The 16,998-nt window shown below is 51.4% G+C and overlaps 6 protein-coding genes across 6 annotated transcripts; 2 read left to right on the top strand and 4 right to left on the bottom strand.

The window, feature by feature from the left end:
- Nucleotides 1-13: 13 nt before the first annotated feature.
- On the top strand, nucleotides 14-1,194 carry EJ05DRAFT_438545 (uncharacterized protein; the record flags this gene model as incomplete). Its single annotated transcript, XM_033741836.1, has 3 exons — nucleotides 14-285; nucleotides 338-827; nucleotides 886-1,194. 3 exons carry the CDS (start codon nucleotides 14-16, stop codon nucleotides 1,192-1,194), a joined length of 1,071 nt encoding a protein of 356 aa, XP_033601218.1.
- Nucleotides 1,195-1,424: 230 nt separating this feature from the next.
- Nucleotides 1,425-3,065, bottom strand: EJ05DRAFT_476079 (uncharacterized protein). The gene is made up of 4 exons (XM_033743949.1): nucleotides 2,914-3,065; nucleotides 2,694-2,841; nucleotides 2,469-2,644; nucleotides 1,425-2,419 (listed from the first exon to the last, which is right to left on the bottom strand). The coding sequence occupies exons 1-4, from the start codon at nucleotides 3,032-3,034 to the stop codon at nucleotides 1,824-1,826; spliced, it is 1,041 nt and encodes a 346-aa protein (XP_033601217.1). The 5' UTR covers nucleotides 3,035-3,065; the 3' UTR covers nucleotides 1,425-1,823.
- Nucleotides 3,066-5,087: 2,022 nt separating this feature from the next.
- On the top strand, nucleotides 5,088-6,034 carry EJ05DRAFT_363517 (uncharacterized protein). Its single transcript, XM_033741094.1, has 3 exons — nucleotides 5,088-5,342; nucleotides 5,397-5,468; nucleotides 5,554-6,034. The coding sequence occupies exons 1-3, from the start codon at nucleotides 5,268-5,270 to the stop codon at nucleotides 5,875-5,877; spliced, it is 471 nt and encodes a 156-aa protein (XP_033601216.1). The 5' UTR covers nucleotides 5,088-5,267; the 3' UTR covers nucleotides 5,878-6,034.
- Nucleotides 6,035-6,059: 25 nt separating this feature from the next.
- On the bottom strand, nucleotides 6,060-8,117 carry EJ05DRAFT_464614 (cytochrome P450). The gene has a single exon (XM_033742752.1). The coding sequence runs from the start codon at nucleotides 8,026-8,028 to the stop codon at nucleotides 6,292-6,294; it is 1,737 nt and encodes a 578-aa protein (XP_033601215.1). The 5' UTR covers nucleotides 8,029-8,117; the 3' UTR covers nucleotides 6,060-6,291.
- A 654-nt stretch (nucleotides 8,118-8,771) lies between these two features.
- On the bottom strand, nucleotides 8,772-11,791 carry EJ05DRAFT_492880 (uncharacterized protein; the record flags this gene model as incomplete). Its single annotated transcript, XM_033746067.1, has 6 exons — nucleotides 8,772-9,565; nucleotides 9,631-10,053; nucleotides 10,104-10,264; nucleotides 10,317-10,689; nucleotides 10,749-11,721; nucleotides 11,774-11,791. 6 exons carry the CDS (start codon nucleotides 11,789-11,791, stop codon nucleotides 8,772-8,774), a joined length of 2,742 nt encoding a protein of 913 aa, XP_033601214.1.
- Nucleotides 11,792-12,713: 922 nt separating this feature from the next.
- EJ05DRAFT_528070 (Pkinase-domain-containing protein) lies at nucleotides 12,714-16,216 on the bottom strand (the record flags this gene model as incomplete). Its single annotated transcript, XM_033748900.1, has 2 exons — nucleotides 12,714-14,712; nucleotides 14,768-16,216. The coding sequence occupies 2 exons, from the start codon at nucleotides 16,214-16,216 to the stop codon at nucleotides 12,841-12,843; spliced, it is 3,321 nt and encodes a 1,106-aa protein (XP_033601213.1). The 3' UTR covers nucleotides 12,714-12,840.
- Nucleotides 16,217-16,998: the final 782 nt, after the last annotated feature.

The raw sequence follows: 16,998 nt of genomic DNA, 5'->3' as shown, positions 1-16,998 counted from the left end.
ATGAACAACTGATATGTCTACATCACATAATCGTCAGGAGCTGCATGAAGAAATCACACCTCCTTCAAGCTTCGTCTTCGCCCCTTTGACACCGCCATCTAGCGGGAAGAAACCTTTCGTCCAAGCTGGGAAAATAATCACGCTTTTCAAAACCATTCGAGCTGGCAAGCACATTAAGCAACCTCCGTGGTCAGAATTTCAGCTTTCGCCTACAGAGCGTACCGAGATTAATCGACAATTGGACCAAGACGAAGACCTGAGAGGGTTCGTCGAGTATAAGATACGGTAAGTAGGTTCCAGCCAACTGGAGCGACTGCTGACAAAGGTGTCCGACCAGATATGATTTTGATGCAGCAAATGATCTGCTTGTAGTTCGCATGCCTACAGCTATCCATGAACTGTTCCTTGCTCGTGTTGAGGAAGCAATCCACAACCAGCTTAAATCAATCTACGCGGAATCGACTAGCCGAAGCACCTTTGCAAAGAAAGTGAAGATAGCTCGATCTACGCGAATACACCTCCCGAATGACAAAGATCCAGATGGTATCCAATCAAAATATGAGCCCGATACCTCTTTCTGGCATGATGACGCAGAGTATCCTGGCGTTGTAATCGAAGTTGCGTACTCGGAGAAAAGAAAACATTTAACTTCACTAGCCGATGCATACCTTTTGGACTCGGACGCAAATATACAGAGCGTCGTAGGGCTTGATATTGAATACGGCGAGAAGCGGTCACGCAAGGCCACTTTGTCAGTATGGCGAACTCGCATATTCCATACAGCTCATGGGGATGAATTACGAGCAGTGCAGGAGATTGTGGATGAGGTATGCTCGACGACGAGTGTCTGTGGCATTTCTTGTTTGTCTCTGACATTCGCACTAGGCATTCCGTGATGAGCAAGGGAACCCTACCAATCGACCAGGCCTGCAGCTCCACCTCAGCGATTTCGCCAACAAAGGGCTAGTGAGAGACCAAATTGGGACTCAAGACCAAGATTTGGTTGTTTCTACCAAAGAGCTTTGCCAATTTCTCACCGATGCAGAAGAAAAAGTGCACCAGCTAGGTTCACTTAGTAAAGACTCTTTAGCTCCCGGCGTTACAAAGAGGAAGCGATCTGAAACACCTCCAGAAGAACTTAGCTCTAGTGACGAAGCGAGATACGTCGAGGAAGAGGAGAGAGCAGTAAAGTGACTAGAGTATAACGATTCAGACTATGAACACGAATCAACAAAGAGCAGCCTGTCAATCTGAAAGAGGACTTGATCTCAGCGGCGATGCCCTTCTTAGCAAGCTTCAGCATTCTACGTATGTTTCATAGCTTCCCGTTCATGACTTCAAGGGTTGTCTAAAAAGTACATCAGCATTAATTACGCTTCGAGAACAAATCCCTAATGCGCGGCATCAGCTTGCGCCATTCAGCCACACCTTCGGCTTACAGCTCAGCTGGGGACAGGGCACGGGGCATTTTAGAGGGGCAAAGTATCTTAGGTGATGCGCGTGTGGAGAGGAGGGTTTAAAGATGTATCCATGTAGAGGTGGATAACAAGAATTAACATGGTGGGCTTCATGGGGACAGAAGATCGGATGGGGGAGAGAGACTCAGTAAGCATAAACGTAGCAGATAGAGGAGGGGCATTGTTTCTTTGCGTTTCAGTATGAATAGCAGAATACTAGCCCTTCCAAGCGGCTTATATAGCTTACTAGAGAAGACATTCATTAGAAGCGCTGGTCTTAAGGAAAACTAGCATAATGTACGCATCGTCACGTGGAAATGAAATGAGCATTCTATAACTTCAGGACTGCCATTCACATTCTCAATACTACTGGCGAGTGGTACTTCCATCGTCAAGCTCACTCACGCCTGTTTGGTGTGGGCTCACATAATTATTTGTAGGCTTCTCTGGTGGAGCATAGGCTCCCTGGTGTTGCTGTGAATTCTGTAGTGGGTCATACTGCGGAGCAGGACTAGAGGGATATATTTGCGATTGGTGTCCAGTGTTTACAGGCGAGACAGGAGGAGGTGGTGATGATGTTGAGAATGCTGGCTGATAGGGCGATACTGGATTCTGCCCATAGTACGAATTTGTAGAGTTTGGTGATGGGTAAGATGACGCCATTGCGGCTGTCTTCTCTGGGGGTGACTGGTGACTTGTCTGCGGAGCGTAAGCCAGATTGTTGGCCGCGCTGCTTTCGCGGTTTCTGCGTCGTCGGAGACAGCAGAATACACCAGCTCCAATAAGTGCGATGCCAACGATTGGGCCTGCGACGGCACCTGCGATCCAGGACATATTCCTTTTCCTGCATGAAGTGCACGGTACAGGTCCGGGTGCAGTTGTGGTAGGCCCAGGAAGAGTGGATACTGGAGACGGGGACGAGGATGGAGTATTGCTTGAGGGAATGGTAAATATATCTCCACCTACCACAATTAGCACCGTACCAAATCCTCAATTACGGGGAGGACTCACTCTCGTCTACATATGTAACACCCGCAGGGATAGTCATTGTGTAGACCTCCGAAGTTGCTACTGTGTTACAATAGTATCTGGTAAGAAGGTCCGTGTCGGTTTCGTCGTCCTTGACCAAAAATGAAGCACAAGCATCATATGTTGCGGACTCAGTTGCAGGATCAAATCTACTGGTGCTAGTCAAAGGTGAGTAAAAAGTTTCTATTGATTTGATAGAAAGCATACCAGTCCAAGGTAGATCCGGCAAATGTCATAGTACCAGCATTGCAGTCTAGGACGACAGCCGTGGAGGGATCATTAGTGGGATCCATACATCCACCGAAGTCACGGTACGTTTTCCATTCTAGATCTGAGTTGCATATCGCCGGGGTGTCTGATTTGAAAGCAGATGTTCAGCCAACGTCTAGAAGCAACATAGGAGCCATATTTTGGTATGAAAACTTACAAATCTCGTCGCTGCCGTAGGAGAACCCAAAAAAGGCTGGGTCGGTGGTCACATCTTGAGCTGAGCCGAACGACAGTAGCTGCCAAAGCGCAACTAATGATAGAATGTCGATCGAATACATGCTAGTGCTCAACCTCACTGCAATAAATCAAAGGTGCGGATGATGTTCGAAACGCGACGAAATCTCAAGAGAGAGGGGGGCGCATTAAGTAGACAGTCTCTCGTAAGGCGGTCTCAAAGCCTAGATCAATATCACTCAGAGGGTAGCAGCATGTGTCCAGCACATACGAGGTGGAACTGGGATCTCGTGCATTTGCTATCCTGTACCGCGTTGGTGTTCAGCTTTGGCTGAGAACGGCATCTTCAATTGGGTCGCGCGAGTAACAAGTGGGCCGATAATACGAGAGAGGTAGTAGTCCAGTCCTTGTCCTTGTGTCGATCCAACTGTACACTCTCAGTCCCGAGAGATTTGGTTGAAGCAAACTTCGTGGTCTAGAATCAGATGACTTGTAATGCTGGAGACGTGTTTGTCGGACAGCTACGTCCGTCTTGGGGCGGGGGTCTTGGGGAAACTTTCAGCAAATTTTGCCATAATGGGTCGTCGTCTAACCTTGCATGGTGGCTGCATGCAGGCTCGATCGGTCTGTCTTCTGAGCGGAGTTTCTACCGATCGATAATCAGCCCAGTATTGGGACTTCAGACGCGTTAGCCATTTGTCCATTATGACTTCTCGACTGGTCGCATGTGGTGGCTTAGCTCCTGACTCTTGACTGGTCGCGCGTCATACAATGGCCTCGGCAGATACAGACAACCGATAGCACCAGTGGATGCAGACGGAGTCTCAGTTTGTCCATATTTAGACAAAGCGGTCGTGTAGTTCGTATGTTTCGTTTGGTGGATATGGATCGGGTCTGGCTGAGGGGGCAGTCTCGCCAAGGCGCTTGTCCTAGTACAGAAATGTGTAATACAAGTGCCCTTTTGGGCCTCCCTGTCCACACTTAACACTGTTCCTATTCTTATATTTGAAAGAACCAGCATGAAGAAGACATGTTTGACTTATACATAGTCCATAAAGTAAACGTACAGCACACCATTCTTACACAATCGTGAGGATTTTATACTCAACACAAGCCTGCCATATATATGAGTCTCTATGAACGATAATGTAGGATAACAAGATTAGCGTCAACTTGTAGGTTTCGAGGTGAGAATGAAGCTATACTCTCAGAGGTATGCAGACTGTAAAAGGACGCGGCTGATGTGGCGATTTGCAACCGCAACCGCCTAATCGGGACTAGCAGCTGGTCTATATGAATTTCACCTCCTCTGTAAATTCTCAACTCTACTTCTTACAATAACTTCAAAGAACGAATTAATAACCTCAATACATCTTCATATACACATCTCTCCGACCATACTCATTCCCCCTCAAATCACATTGTCGACCACGGGATGAACGCAGGCATCTGGATGACTGAGCCTCCAGGTACTTCTAATACCATCAACAGGAATCCTCATTCCATATGTCTAGATCTTCTGGTATCATCGACAGTAATCTCGGAAAGATACAAGCTGTACGAAAGGTTTTGATCTTCAACTGTTCATGTATCCCGAAGAGAATTGATAACTAGGCTCAAGCTCCCCAGCCCATATAGCAGGACCTTGTCCAGATCATCCTTGACAACGCAAACATCAGAACAGTCTCGAGGTAAACGTGTGAAAAAGTCACCATATAGAAATTGCGATACTAGCGGACACAGAGAGGGGAAATCCCGTGCTCATATTCGGGCGTCGGCGCCCCATTACACCTGACTCGTGTCGATCACACATCATATGTAGTACAGAGGCAATAATAATGATAAGTATTTTGTTTCTCTATTATGGTTTAAAGGTGCTCTATTATAGAGCTTTCTATTCGATATTGTATGTCCAAACGCGACGACGCGGTGTGTTGAGCGAGCAAGAGACGGTATTTGTACAAGCCAACAAGTGACAGAAAATGCGATGACTTGGTCGACAGTCTTAACACAGCAAGGTGAGCAGGAAAATACCAAGGGTTTCAATCCAACGCGCCTACGCAGAATCCCTGTCCATTCCAGCCAATGAAATAGGCTATAAGGGGAGGAGTGGGGGCCGAAACGCCAGATTCTCCTGACATGGAACTCTTCCAGAATATTGAGTCAGATCAACACTATCTATCGCTAGTTAATTACTAGCAGAGAGTCCTGGACCGTTAACATCTTATATAACAAGCCGCTATAGCCATCTTAACCCTCTACGCTGCTCCTCGATCGCCTCCTTACTTTCCTAGTCTAGTAATTGCGCCATCCACGCGCTGTCTTCATTCATCCACAATGGTCGCAACTCCAGCCTGCATTGCTTCGGTGCTACTTGCGACTGTAGCCCACGTGCTCGCAAGCGAAGTAGTAGTATGGAAACAGCATAAATCCTAAATATCAGTGCAGCGACTGATACTCTCGCAGACATATCCAGCCGTCGGGTACAGCCCACAATACTTCAGCTTCGACGACTACGAAGCCCTCATCATCGACGAAGCAAGTCGCCCCCCCCATCCTCTCCCTCCCCCTCCCAAAAAACCACCCAAACCCTAACAAAACACCCCCCCCAAAAAGTCCGCAGACGCAACAACCTACACGATCGTTTGCCCCTCCACCAGCACAGCCTGCCTCTCCGCCCCAGGCGCAACCCAAACCGTCATCGCAGGACCCTCGACCTTCGTCTTCGACTTTGCCGAAACAGGCCGCTCCGATGCCATCAAGACGCGCTGGGACTGCACCTTTACCGGTGCTCCGACCGCCACCACCGCGTCATGCCTCTTCTCCCGCAGGAATCCCATCCTCGAGAGTTACCAGTCGACCATGTTTCCGCCTACGACGTTCTTGGTGCCGGCGCCGACGGGGCAGACGGTGTTTGAGTATTATGAGGTTCAGTATGCGAGTATGACGGTTGTGGGTAGTTTCAAGGATGCGGCGGTGCCGACGGTGACGTCGGGTGGGGGTGGGGGTAGTTTGATGACTTTGGCGCCGACGGTGGGGGGTTGGGGCGCGGATGGGACTGGGGTTGCTGGGAGGAGGTGTGTTGATGGGGTAGTTGCTGGTGTGAGTCTTGCTGCGGTGGTGTGGAGTCTGTTGTAATATGTGTATATATCTATCTCTAGATCGTGTTACGCTACGTACGACCATAACCGTCTAGATCCTCCAGTAATCAGTAATCGTAACCCTAACAGGCATCACAGGAAAACAACCCATGACAGCAACTCAAATCTCAACACCACAACGCACACGCCTACAAGATACATCCAAATCCCAAACCCCCCCAAACCAAAAGCCAAAGCAGAACCAAACCGGAACCGCCCCATCAACGCACCGCCCCCCTCTCCCGAAACCGCACATCCAACGTCCCCGGATGCATCATCCCATAATCCCTCCACCCCCCATCCACACGCCCATCCACACCCCCAACAACCCCATCATCCACCCCAACCTCAAACCCCCCCAGCACACAAACCACCCAAACCTTCACCTCCAAATACGCCAAATACATCCCGGGACACCTATACGGCCCCGTCAAAAACGGCATAAACGCCCGTCCATCAAGCACCAGCTCCGGCCGCGGCGTACACGCCACACCACACTCCACCCCATCCTCACGAGCAAGCCAGCGCTCCGGAAGAAAAGACTCGGCATCGGCGAAACACCGCGCGTCGCGATGCAATGACCATTCCGGGATCGAGACGATGGTACCACCCGGTACGAACGTGCCGTCGGGCAGCGTTATGCCTTCGGGGGGAGTCACGCGGGAGAATGGGCTGGGGTTAGGCGGGTGCAGACGGAGCGTCTCGTTGATGAAGGCGTTGAGGTAGGGGAGGCGGGAGATGGTGGGCCAGTGGGCGTGCTCGACATGTGGTGTATGTATGGCTGCCTGGATCTCGCGGCGGAGAATGGCCTGGAGGGCCGGGTGTCGGGCGAGGCGGTACGTGAGGTGGAAGAGGGTAGCGATAGAAGTATCCGTCAAAGCAACACTCATGATGAAGCCGTCCGAGACAAGCTGTTCGTGGCCCAGGGGTCTACCGCGCAGACTAGCAGCCAAGAGATGGCTCATGATATCAGTCAGGGGAGACGACGGCCCGGCTGCGCGGGCCCGGGTGCGGGCTATCTTGTGCGTGATCTCCGCGGCGATGAAGTCTCGGACTCTGACATCGGATTTGTAGATCAGGCCGTGGAGGTCGGGCGCCCAGTCTAGCAGGACGTGCAGCCAGGGCAGCAGCATCATGTACACGCCGAAGCGCCACGTCAGCGTGATATCGCCCATCACACGAGGCAGGCGGCCCGTCTCCATGGCCGAGAAGCCGTCGTGTCGTCCATAGCCCACGCTCCCGAGAATGTCACAGACGAGCAATGTGTATTCGCGTCTCACCTCCACTGCCCGCCCCTTGTAGCGCGCCAAGCGCCGTATGTGCATGTCCATAAGCCCCAGGAGCCTGGGAACATACGAATCCACACTCACTGGATCCAGCGCCCTATCCCAGATCCGCCGATGCTGTGCATGCCGATGTGGGTTACGCTCCGCATTGACGCTGGCAGGGTAGGTAGGGAAGAGATACGCGACCGACTTGTGGCACACCGTTGACTTGCCGCTCCCGTTGATAACGGGCAGAGCGTCCGCCGACCGGACGGAGAGATGGTTCGGTCCCACGCGGACATAATCGCCATATCTCTCATGTAAGTCGTGGAGCTCGACGGCCCCTCGCTCGCCAGAAAGGAATATCGTGATTGCCCTTGCCCAGACCGAGGTTCTGAGCGAGCTCGGTCCGGGAAAGCGACGGAGCGGGTGGAAGAATGCGCGGTATGCGATGATGCTGCAGGTCAAGCCGAGTATATGGAAGGACTCGGCGGTTAGCACGTCCCAGGTAGCGGTTGTGTACGATGAGTCGCCATGGTACACGAGAAGTAGAACAAGAGTTTGATGCAGACTCAGATATCCCAGGAGCAGATAGAGTACAGCAGCATCCCACTCGCCACGGATATAAAACGCAAGATGAGCGACAATACCACTGATAACTGCTGCGATCGAGACGGCTGTTTGCTGCATCATCTCCAGGAACTCCAGAATATGTAGCGATTTGATTCACAAACACATTTTTTTTCTCTTTCGCAAACGACTTTGACCGTCCTGACAGCAAGGCGCCCAAGACCCAGTTATATGCTCAGCCAGCACACCAAGTTCACATCTCCGCCCCCTAAACCCCAACAAGACACGTCAAAGTGTGCCAGTTCCAGTTCCAGTTCCAGCCCCAGCCCCCAAAGTTGAGCTGAAGACCTGCCAGCAACGTCACATTGGGCGAGATCCGGCAGATCTCCTGGACCTAGTACGGGAGCTAGTTTTCCCCTCCCAGTTGAATATAGGCAACGATGTCTCAATCAGGTCAAAACGCAACCAATGCGATGAAGAAGGTCAAGGGGCGGAGTTTTGCGTCAGCCAACGTGGGCCTTCTAGCTTGCGATGTTGGGATAGCTTTCGGCACCTCGGTATACACACCGGAACAGTCTAGCATCCATCTAATTACTAGTATTCTATCGAACCTCTCCAATGGTTTGCGCACCTATTAGTTGGGTGTAAATGTAGCTGTCCGTCCATGTAATTCCAGTCCATGTCAGTGTTCCAGTATCAAAGTATCAAGGAATGACGGGCTTTGACTAGCTTACTTCCAGATAGGAGAGTAGCATTCTTCCCTTCCGAGTGCCGAATAAGATATAGAACATATTGAGAAAACAACACCATCCGCTATCCCGAAACGCCCCCAAAACATCACAACCCCAAATCCCCTACCTCGCTGATTACTTCCACATAAAAACCCAACTCTCGCTCCACGCGCCATCCTGCGAATACCCCTCCAGCCCACCAACCCTCAGCACCCCCATCTCCCTCTCAAATGACGTCTTCTCCGCAACACTAACCATATCACCCTCCTTATCCCCTGCGATGATAACCGCGCGGCCCTGCCACTCCTCCACGCCATAGATCGTAATATTAGAAATCGGATTTGCGTCCCCGGCAAAGTCGCCCTCGGCACGGACATACAACGCCATATTACCGACGTTAAACCCGACCTCAAGGCTAGGAGTGGGCAGGATGGATTCTCCGTCGTCGAGGTACAGCGAGCCTTCGGCGTGGCCTGTTTTGTCGAGTGCGATCAGGAGTGAGAAGGGATTCTTGCGGGACTCGGCGGTTGTGTAGCCGGGCTCTTGGAGAGGCAGCACGCTTCCGCCGCGAACGTGGATGGGGATGTGCTCGAGTGGGGCGTCGAGGGTCTTGTTCTCGCCTGGTTGTGCGTCCATTCTTGCGCCTGTGTACCAGTCGTACCACAGGACGCCGTCGCTGATGCCGGGAAATACACCATTGACGGTGATGGCGCCTTCTGTGAGCACGGGGGTGACGAGTAGAGATGGACCGAGGAGGAACTGGCGATCTGCAGATGCGAGGGAGGGGTCGGTGGGAAATTCCCAGCATAGAGCACGGAGGACAATGCTGCCGGTGCTCGAAGCGGAGTGCATGAGGGTGTAGAGGTAGGGGAGGAGGGTATAACGAGTATGTAGGGCGGCGCGGGAGGCAGATGCGACAGAGGGCCATACTACATTTGTCAATGGATCATGAATACAAAGGGATACTACTTATCAAGGGAAGGGAAAGACCTACGATACGGCTCTTGACCAAACGCTTTCTTAGTATTGTGGTTCCTGAAAAAGGGCATGAACGCGCCGAGCTCCATCCATCTGGCACACAGTTCTTCCGTCGTATTGTAACCGAAGCCGCAAATGTCGACACCAAACATCGGAATGCCAAAGAGACTAAAGGTGAGTGCCTGCGGAATACTTGCGTACAGATAGTACCATTCAGCCCAGTTGTCACCACCCCAATGTCCTGCGTATGCTCCGCTACCCGCAAACGTGGAGCGGCCTATAATGAAGGGCCGTTTACCAGGGAAGATATCCATAAGAGCATTATAGGTCGCCCGTAAGATGGAGTGGCCGTAGAGATTGTGAATGTCGTATTCTAGATGGCCAGAGGCGTGAGTGGCGTTTGGTGAGATGGTGCTGTCGGTGATTTCGCCAGCAGCACCTGGACAAGTCAGTTGGATGACCTATAAGTCGAATCTAGACGAAACTCACTGTTAATGACATAAGGGGGAAGTTCGAGATTGCGATCGTTGGACTTCGAAATCTCCTCATGGCCTTCATGCCGTTCTACATGCCGGGCACCTGCCGCAGGCGTGACGATGCCGGTACCGCAGCTATTGTTACAAGCGCTCGCTGCCTCATTCATATCAATCCTAGATCCCGTCAGTTTGTGCAAAGGATTATCCATAGAGTCATTCTCCATACCATATCCCATCGTAAGGTATCTCCTGATGAAGCAAGTCCAACTCGTTCGTCCAAAACTCTTGTGCGTTGGTTGCCATGAAGTCCGTAAACAGTGTATACCCAGGCCAGACTTTTCCTACAAAATCACTGCCGTCTGGGTTCTTAATGAATACATCCAGCTCCTTGCCTCTGTCAAAGGTCCCATATATGTCTGACGCATTCTTCGGATCTGGATGATAGATACCAGCGTCGATGATCGGGATATAGTGCTGGCCGCCGCGATGTAATCCATTAAGAAACGCCTGACCGCCCTCAGCGTCGAAATTATCTTTGTCTAGGGTAAAGTCGCGGTAATCTTGCATGTAGTCGATGTCACTCCAGATTGTCTCCAGAGCTAGGGTCATTTCGTTAGTTGCCCACATGTTTCTACACCCATTATGCAGCCGAACTTACGAATATTATTCTCCTTCATCTTATTCACAACTTCCTGTAGTTTTGCCCAACTACCGTAGCCCCACTTTGACTGGTGATATCCAAGTGTCCAGTACTGATGCATAGCCGGAAGCCCTATGACTTCTTGATACTGTTTTGTTACATCGGCCTGATTTGGACCATCGAAAAAATAGAGATCTACGCTTCCACCGATAGTACGCCACGTGATGTTCGTCTCCTTCAGCAGTATCTCTTGAGCATGTGCGTTCCGCATGTATACACCATGGGAGTAAGAAACATACTCTGCACTGGTATCGTGTTCGTCCGATTCCAATAGCGTCATTTCTCTCTCGCCGGCCTTTTTGTAGTACCGCGTATCCAGGTAGAACGGATGAGTTCCGTAAAGGTTTGCATCAATTGGATCCCCGATATCACCATTGAACATAGTGATAGCGTAATCATTGCCCAAATGTAGACTGTGAATATGCTCTCCCAGCCCATACAGGTTGTAGTTCCGCGGCATCTTCGACGCAAACTCAACGAACTGGTTCTCAAAAACAAGCTTGGCGCCCGTCATATCGAACAATATGTCACCAGTCGACTTGCGCTTCACCTTGAACGCAAAGGTATCACCACTACCAAACGCAAACTGGAACTCCATATCGCTTTTAGACCGAGCCATCTCGGCATCTCCATCTCCAGCAGGAAGAGGAAGGAGATCCTCCGGTGGAAGGTATTGAGTCGTATTCGAAGCATCCAGAAAAGCAGGACTGATGTTGACCCTGAGTCTATGCGCAGTCTGATACTCCACGACCAACTTCAGCGTCCCAATATCCGTACCGTAGACATTGCACGCCTCTCCCGCCAAGGTCAAGTAGACAATCATTCCCGTATCGCTCTCAGTAACCGCATCCGCGAGCCTGTATCCGGGACAGACAGTCTGCGCATCAACAGACGCCGGGTCCAAGACATTCGGCACCCTTGCTTCGCGGCCCTGCAGGCATATCAAAAACCGACACACACTTGACAACCTTCAATTAACATACCCCATCCTGCATCAACATGGATTCCTCGGCTGGCTTAGACGTCGACCACGATGGCCATTCCCATGTGTTCAGCAGATCACCATGCTGCCCAAAGTCCGCAATGACGAAGAACGCAGACAGGAACACCACAAGCGCGACAAGAACCCTATCTTGGTCAGTATGACAGATCTAGTTGCTTGAAATAAAGAGCACCTTACACAAGAATACTTTCACATCGCGCCCGAAATCTCGATTGAATGCTCATCTTGCCGGCGAATAGGTCGAAGGTCTTGTTATGCGCATTCGCTTGCGATCAATTGGTCACAGTCCGTTGATTTATTCCAGCACAAATGGCCAAGATCCATGAGTAGCCCTCAGAGACCAGCTCTGCAGAAAGAGATACGATAGAATTGGTGGGCAGATGAAATGACATGGATGCAGTTGTTGTGAAGGAATGGGCAAGTAGGGTGGTGCCAAGCCTGTGTCGATCTAGCGTGTGATGGCATCATCAAAATTGGAAAGAAGGGAGAGATCACCAGAGGAACATTTGCATTTGATTCACAATACATTTTCTAAGACGATGCGAGTCTAACGAGGTATTTTACAAGCTCGACATAAAGACCAGCACATCACCAGGGTCACGACAAAGCAAAGTACGAGACCATGCCAATTAACGGCGTAGTGCAGGCTATAGGTATAATAGTAAAAGCTCAAAGATACAACAATAAAAAGGCGACCATCAACGATCGCAGACCCATCAGACAGGCCCGAGCTGCACCTCTTCTTGCCACAGCTCAAGCTCGAATTCAAGCCTCAGTATATATGCGCAAGTGATTACAAGGTATGTGATGTGATTGTGCATGAAACAGCCTCTGCGAATCCGGTCAAAGCAGATGTTGCGCCACCCGAATGCAAAAAAGAATGCCGTCTTACCGGCTCGCGCAGACTCGAAATATGCTGTGACCTGCTGTCCTCGCCCAGTGTCGAAAGGTGGGAATGTGTTGGCCGAGATATTCGCCAACAAACCTGCGTCTATTAAAAGCTTACTTGCGCTGTCTTTTCTTCCCTGGCCCTCTTCCTTTCTTACATCACCGCTCCTCTCTCGTCCTCTGTCTTCCGATCCGTCTGAACCAATCGGTGACCCGTCTAGAGCTATTGGAACTGGCGCCATGGCCTGCTGGACCTTGCTCCTCTGCAAACTTGCGATTCTTTTGCAGGACACCCGGCCGATCACGCTGGGATGGGAGTGTCTCGCTGGTGTTGAAACCAGCAGGATATTGTGGTCGTCCTACTACGGGCTGAGATGCTTCACTGTCATTTGCCTGGTTGTAATACCTTGCGTCGCGGTCGTAGTGAGCATAGTTCGATGAAAACTGAGTCTGCTGAGAGGGAGCAGAGGTAGGTGCAATCCGGGATTCGCGCATCTGGCTAGGTGGACTTTCTCGATTTCCATCATACAGAACTGGTATAGTGCTTCCAGTCGTACTCTGGCTCGGAGATCTCGATGCAGCGGATCCATAAGCAACGTGGGTGGTATTTGGGCGACTCTGTCCACGACTACGAGGTGCCTGCGATCGTCGGGGATCGGCAGAGTGCGATGAAGATGGCGGGTCTTGAGACTTGCTACTACCGCCAAAGGCATTTTTGATGTTTGGTATGAGAGAAAATCTTCTCGATTGGCGCTCAGGCTTCGAGTTTGTATCATTGCTCCTCCTGTTGAATCCGAATGAAGTGCGACGGCTTGACTCGATAGATTGGCGCGGGGCATCTGGGTCATTAGGAATGGGCGCGGCCATGCTCGTCGGAGGGTATTTCTTATTCTCCCGGTTGCCTTGCTCTACAGATGGCCGTCCACCAAACATTGAAGGAGCACGCCCAAAGATCTTTTCGCTTATACCACCAACCGTATTCGACCGTCTGTGTGAGCTCCGATGCTCCGACGTTGGTTCTTGACGAGCGTCGTGAGACGGCATACGCTGTGTACTAGGCCTGCCCATTGCCGACTCGTTTCCACCGTCTTGTGGCATCGGCGCCGAAATGACATATCGCTTGCCTTTTGGCTGAGAGAAGCGTCCCTGTGCATTCGTAGGCGCGACTGTCGCAGCAGCTGGCTGACCGTAAGAGTTTCCACGCGACGGGAGTCTGCCAGTGGCACCCATAGAACCGCCAGTAGCAGGTCTCGTATTGGATGTAGTCGGCATGGCAGAGTGATGGGGTGCGCTACCGAATGCAATCGACTCGGAGGCCACACGACTTGAAGGCGGTGCGGCACCAGAAGAAGATCGTTGAGCAGTTTGGCGTGAGCTAGACTGGTACGTTGCTGAAACTTCGGTTGGGCCTTGGTCCGCTCTTTGTCTCGTCCGGGGAGTACCGTTACTTGTGGCAGTTGCAGGGGAACTGTGTTCGCGAGCTGTCTCCCTTTGAGGAGCAACATATTCGACCTGTACGGTACGCCGTTTGGCATCTCTTGGATCCCTAGTCTTGCTCTCTGCATTCGGATCAACACTGCCCTGAGGTTTCTGCAATCCCCCAACTGTTGTGTTGTGTGCAGATTGTGGTTTGGTAGGTTCACGAACAGACGCACTGCGCGTAAGCATTGGTGGTTCGTATGGATCTTCTAAGAAGCCGTCAGTTTGAGCTGGTTGCTGGACGCTGGTAGACGTACGTGCGGGAACAGTGGTGTTGGCGATATCGCTGGTCGTCGTGGTGCTGCTGGTGATGAATCCAACGACGTGTGCGAATTCGCTCAACCAACTGTGACGGGCCACCTCGAATAGATCCGCCCGCTTTCTTGGGTCCGGAACAAGTATCCTCTTCAGTAAGTCTCTTGCATGTGGTGTGACATATTCTGGGAACGTAAGTGGTGTTGATACAATGTATTTGTAGAGCAGATTGATGTTGTCGCCCTCGGGATTCGCTGGATCGTCGTCGAACGGAAGATACCCGGCGAGCATGGCGTACTGTGGTTGATGTTATTTTTTTAAGGCGTGCACACGAACATTGACAACGGCTTACCAATATTACACCACAGCTCCATACATCGACCTTCCTGCCAGTGTACAGAGAGTCACTCACGACAAGTTCTGGTGCTGCATAGCATGGACTACCACAACTTGTCTGCATGAGATCACCTCGTCTCGTGCCATCCGTGCGGAGCTGCTCTAAGCCCATCTTCTTCACGAAATCTCTGTTGGACAGATTGTATTCAATTTCATCGCCGAGATCTTCGGTCGGATTAAACGTGTTTGCAAAGCCGAAATCGGTAATGATGATGTTACGATTGCGGTCGAGCATCAAGTTCTCCAACTTCAGGTCGCGATGGACGATTCCTCGCTTGTGTAAGTATCCTACCCCAGAAACAAGCTGAGCGAAGAGTCGCCTTGCGGCATTGTCCTTCAAGTAACGATGGGTGAGGATGTAGTCGAAAAGCTCTCCGCCAGACGCATATTCAAGTATGATACCAATATGTCGCTCGGTCTCAACCATCTCGTGTAGCCGTACGATGTTCGGGTGCTGCAAGCCACGCAAGATTGAGATTTCGCGATAGATCTTCGGTAAACGACTGGGGTTTGTGCCCAACGCATCCCTCCGAATGAGCTTGATTGCAACCTGGACACCACCTTCTTTTTTCCAGCCCATCTTGACCTTGCCAAACTCTCCCTCACCAAGAGTCTGGCCGAGTATGTAGTCACCGAATCTTGTCTCTTTTGATCGTCTGTCCGATTTGGAGTGATCTTGTCTCCTGGCGCCTCCACGACCACCATCATCTACACCCTCGCTACCTACCAGGCCAAGGCCACTTGATGATGCATCAATATCAACCGGAGCTTGACCTCTTGCCTCAGCTTGACGGGCCTTCTCGCGTGCAATGTCTTCGTTGGGATCGGAGGTGATGACACGGTTGATGATGGTGCTGTCCTCACGGGGAAGGTTTGCCGGAGGTGTTGCAACAGCAGTTGCTGAGCGGCTGTGACCTGGCGACTGCTTAGTTCTAGCTGAAGACCCATTGCCTGAAGATGAGTGACCTTGTCTGCGGGATTGACTCCCCGCAGCTTGGCCGTCATCTAGGCTCATGTTTCTGAACTGCTCGGTATTGTGTGTGTTGTCGCGCGTCTGACTCTGTTGGTGAGATGAGGTTCGTTGAGGTACGTTCGGTCCGCTAGCGGTAGTGGATCCAGAAAATGCCGGAGAAGCGTGGACGGACGATGGCGGTAGAGGGTGTGCGCGTGGAGTTGTCATACTCGCACTAGAGGCGGATGGAGATTGATTGTATTGGGTAGCAGTCGGGGTATTTGGCACGCTGCCATTGCCGCTGGGACGTCTTGAGGGTTTTCTGGATGCCTGTGGACTTGAAGCTACATTGCCCGATTGAGCACTGTAATACTGGTCGCGCTGGTGAGAAGACTGTGGGTACTGACGGTTTGACACGGCAGGTGAGTTGGCCTGAACGGCTGCCGAAGACATGCTCAGCAGCGACTCTCACGGCTCAGATAAGTCGAGAGCAGAGTTGGTAGAGGAAGTAGCGGTACCACGGATGAGAGGTGAAGCTAGTGAGAGCTGAAGTGTGGTCGAGGGCGAGATTGGGTTTGTGGACGGAATGTTTTGCATGAAGGCGTAGGTGAGAAAAAGATGCGTGGATGATTGTTTATCGCCGGCACGCAAGGAGTGCCGGAGCGAAATGGTAGTGGAGTACTGGAATGTAGAGGACAACAAAGGCTGATGATAGCGGGCTCGAAGCAGCCAGTAATAGACAAAGACTCTTCTCTGTGTATGTGCTGCGCGTCTTCGCAAGGGTATTGTATGTCGGAGTGGTTGGAAGGAGGATAAGTTGTTTTGTCGCAGTCGCGGCTCCTTCACATGAAGCTGAAGCGCGGTAGGTCGGGAGCTGGGGCAGCTGCTACTTGGCACAAGCGTGTTGTTGTTCTCGCGCGGCGGCAGAACCTTGGGACAGGAGTGGAGGAGAGGGAGGACAACAACAGTAGCCAAGCGTGATGAGCGCCCTAATCAGGCGACGCAACACGAATTGAGGGCAAATGAAGGTGAGATTGGGAGAGAGGGAGGAGTGTCAGAGAGTTGAGAGAGAGAGAGAGACACGAAACGTCAACGGAAGCGGTAAAGAGGTAAAAGCGATGCAGGACAGCAGGACAGCAGTAGTGTGAGGGTGGTGGAAGTGCTAATTTGGGGCGCGCCAGGAGAGAGAGCGACAGTAGGGTGGAGAGCGACGACGACAGAAAAGGGAAAAAAAG

The sequence above is a fragment of the Pseudovirgaria hyperparasitica genome, assembly GCF_010093815.1.
Source record: "Pseudovirgaria hyperparasitica strain CBS 121739 unplaced genomic scaffold EJ05scaffold_7, whole genome shotgun sequence".
NCBI lineage: Eukaryota > Fungi > Ascomycota > Dothideomycetes > Acrospermales > Acrospermaceae > Pseudovirgaria > Pseudovirgaria hyperparasitica.
This window is presented reverse-complemented; position numbering and strand designations above follow the sequence as displayed.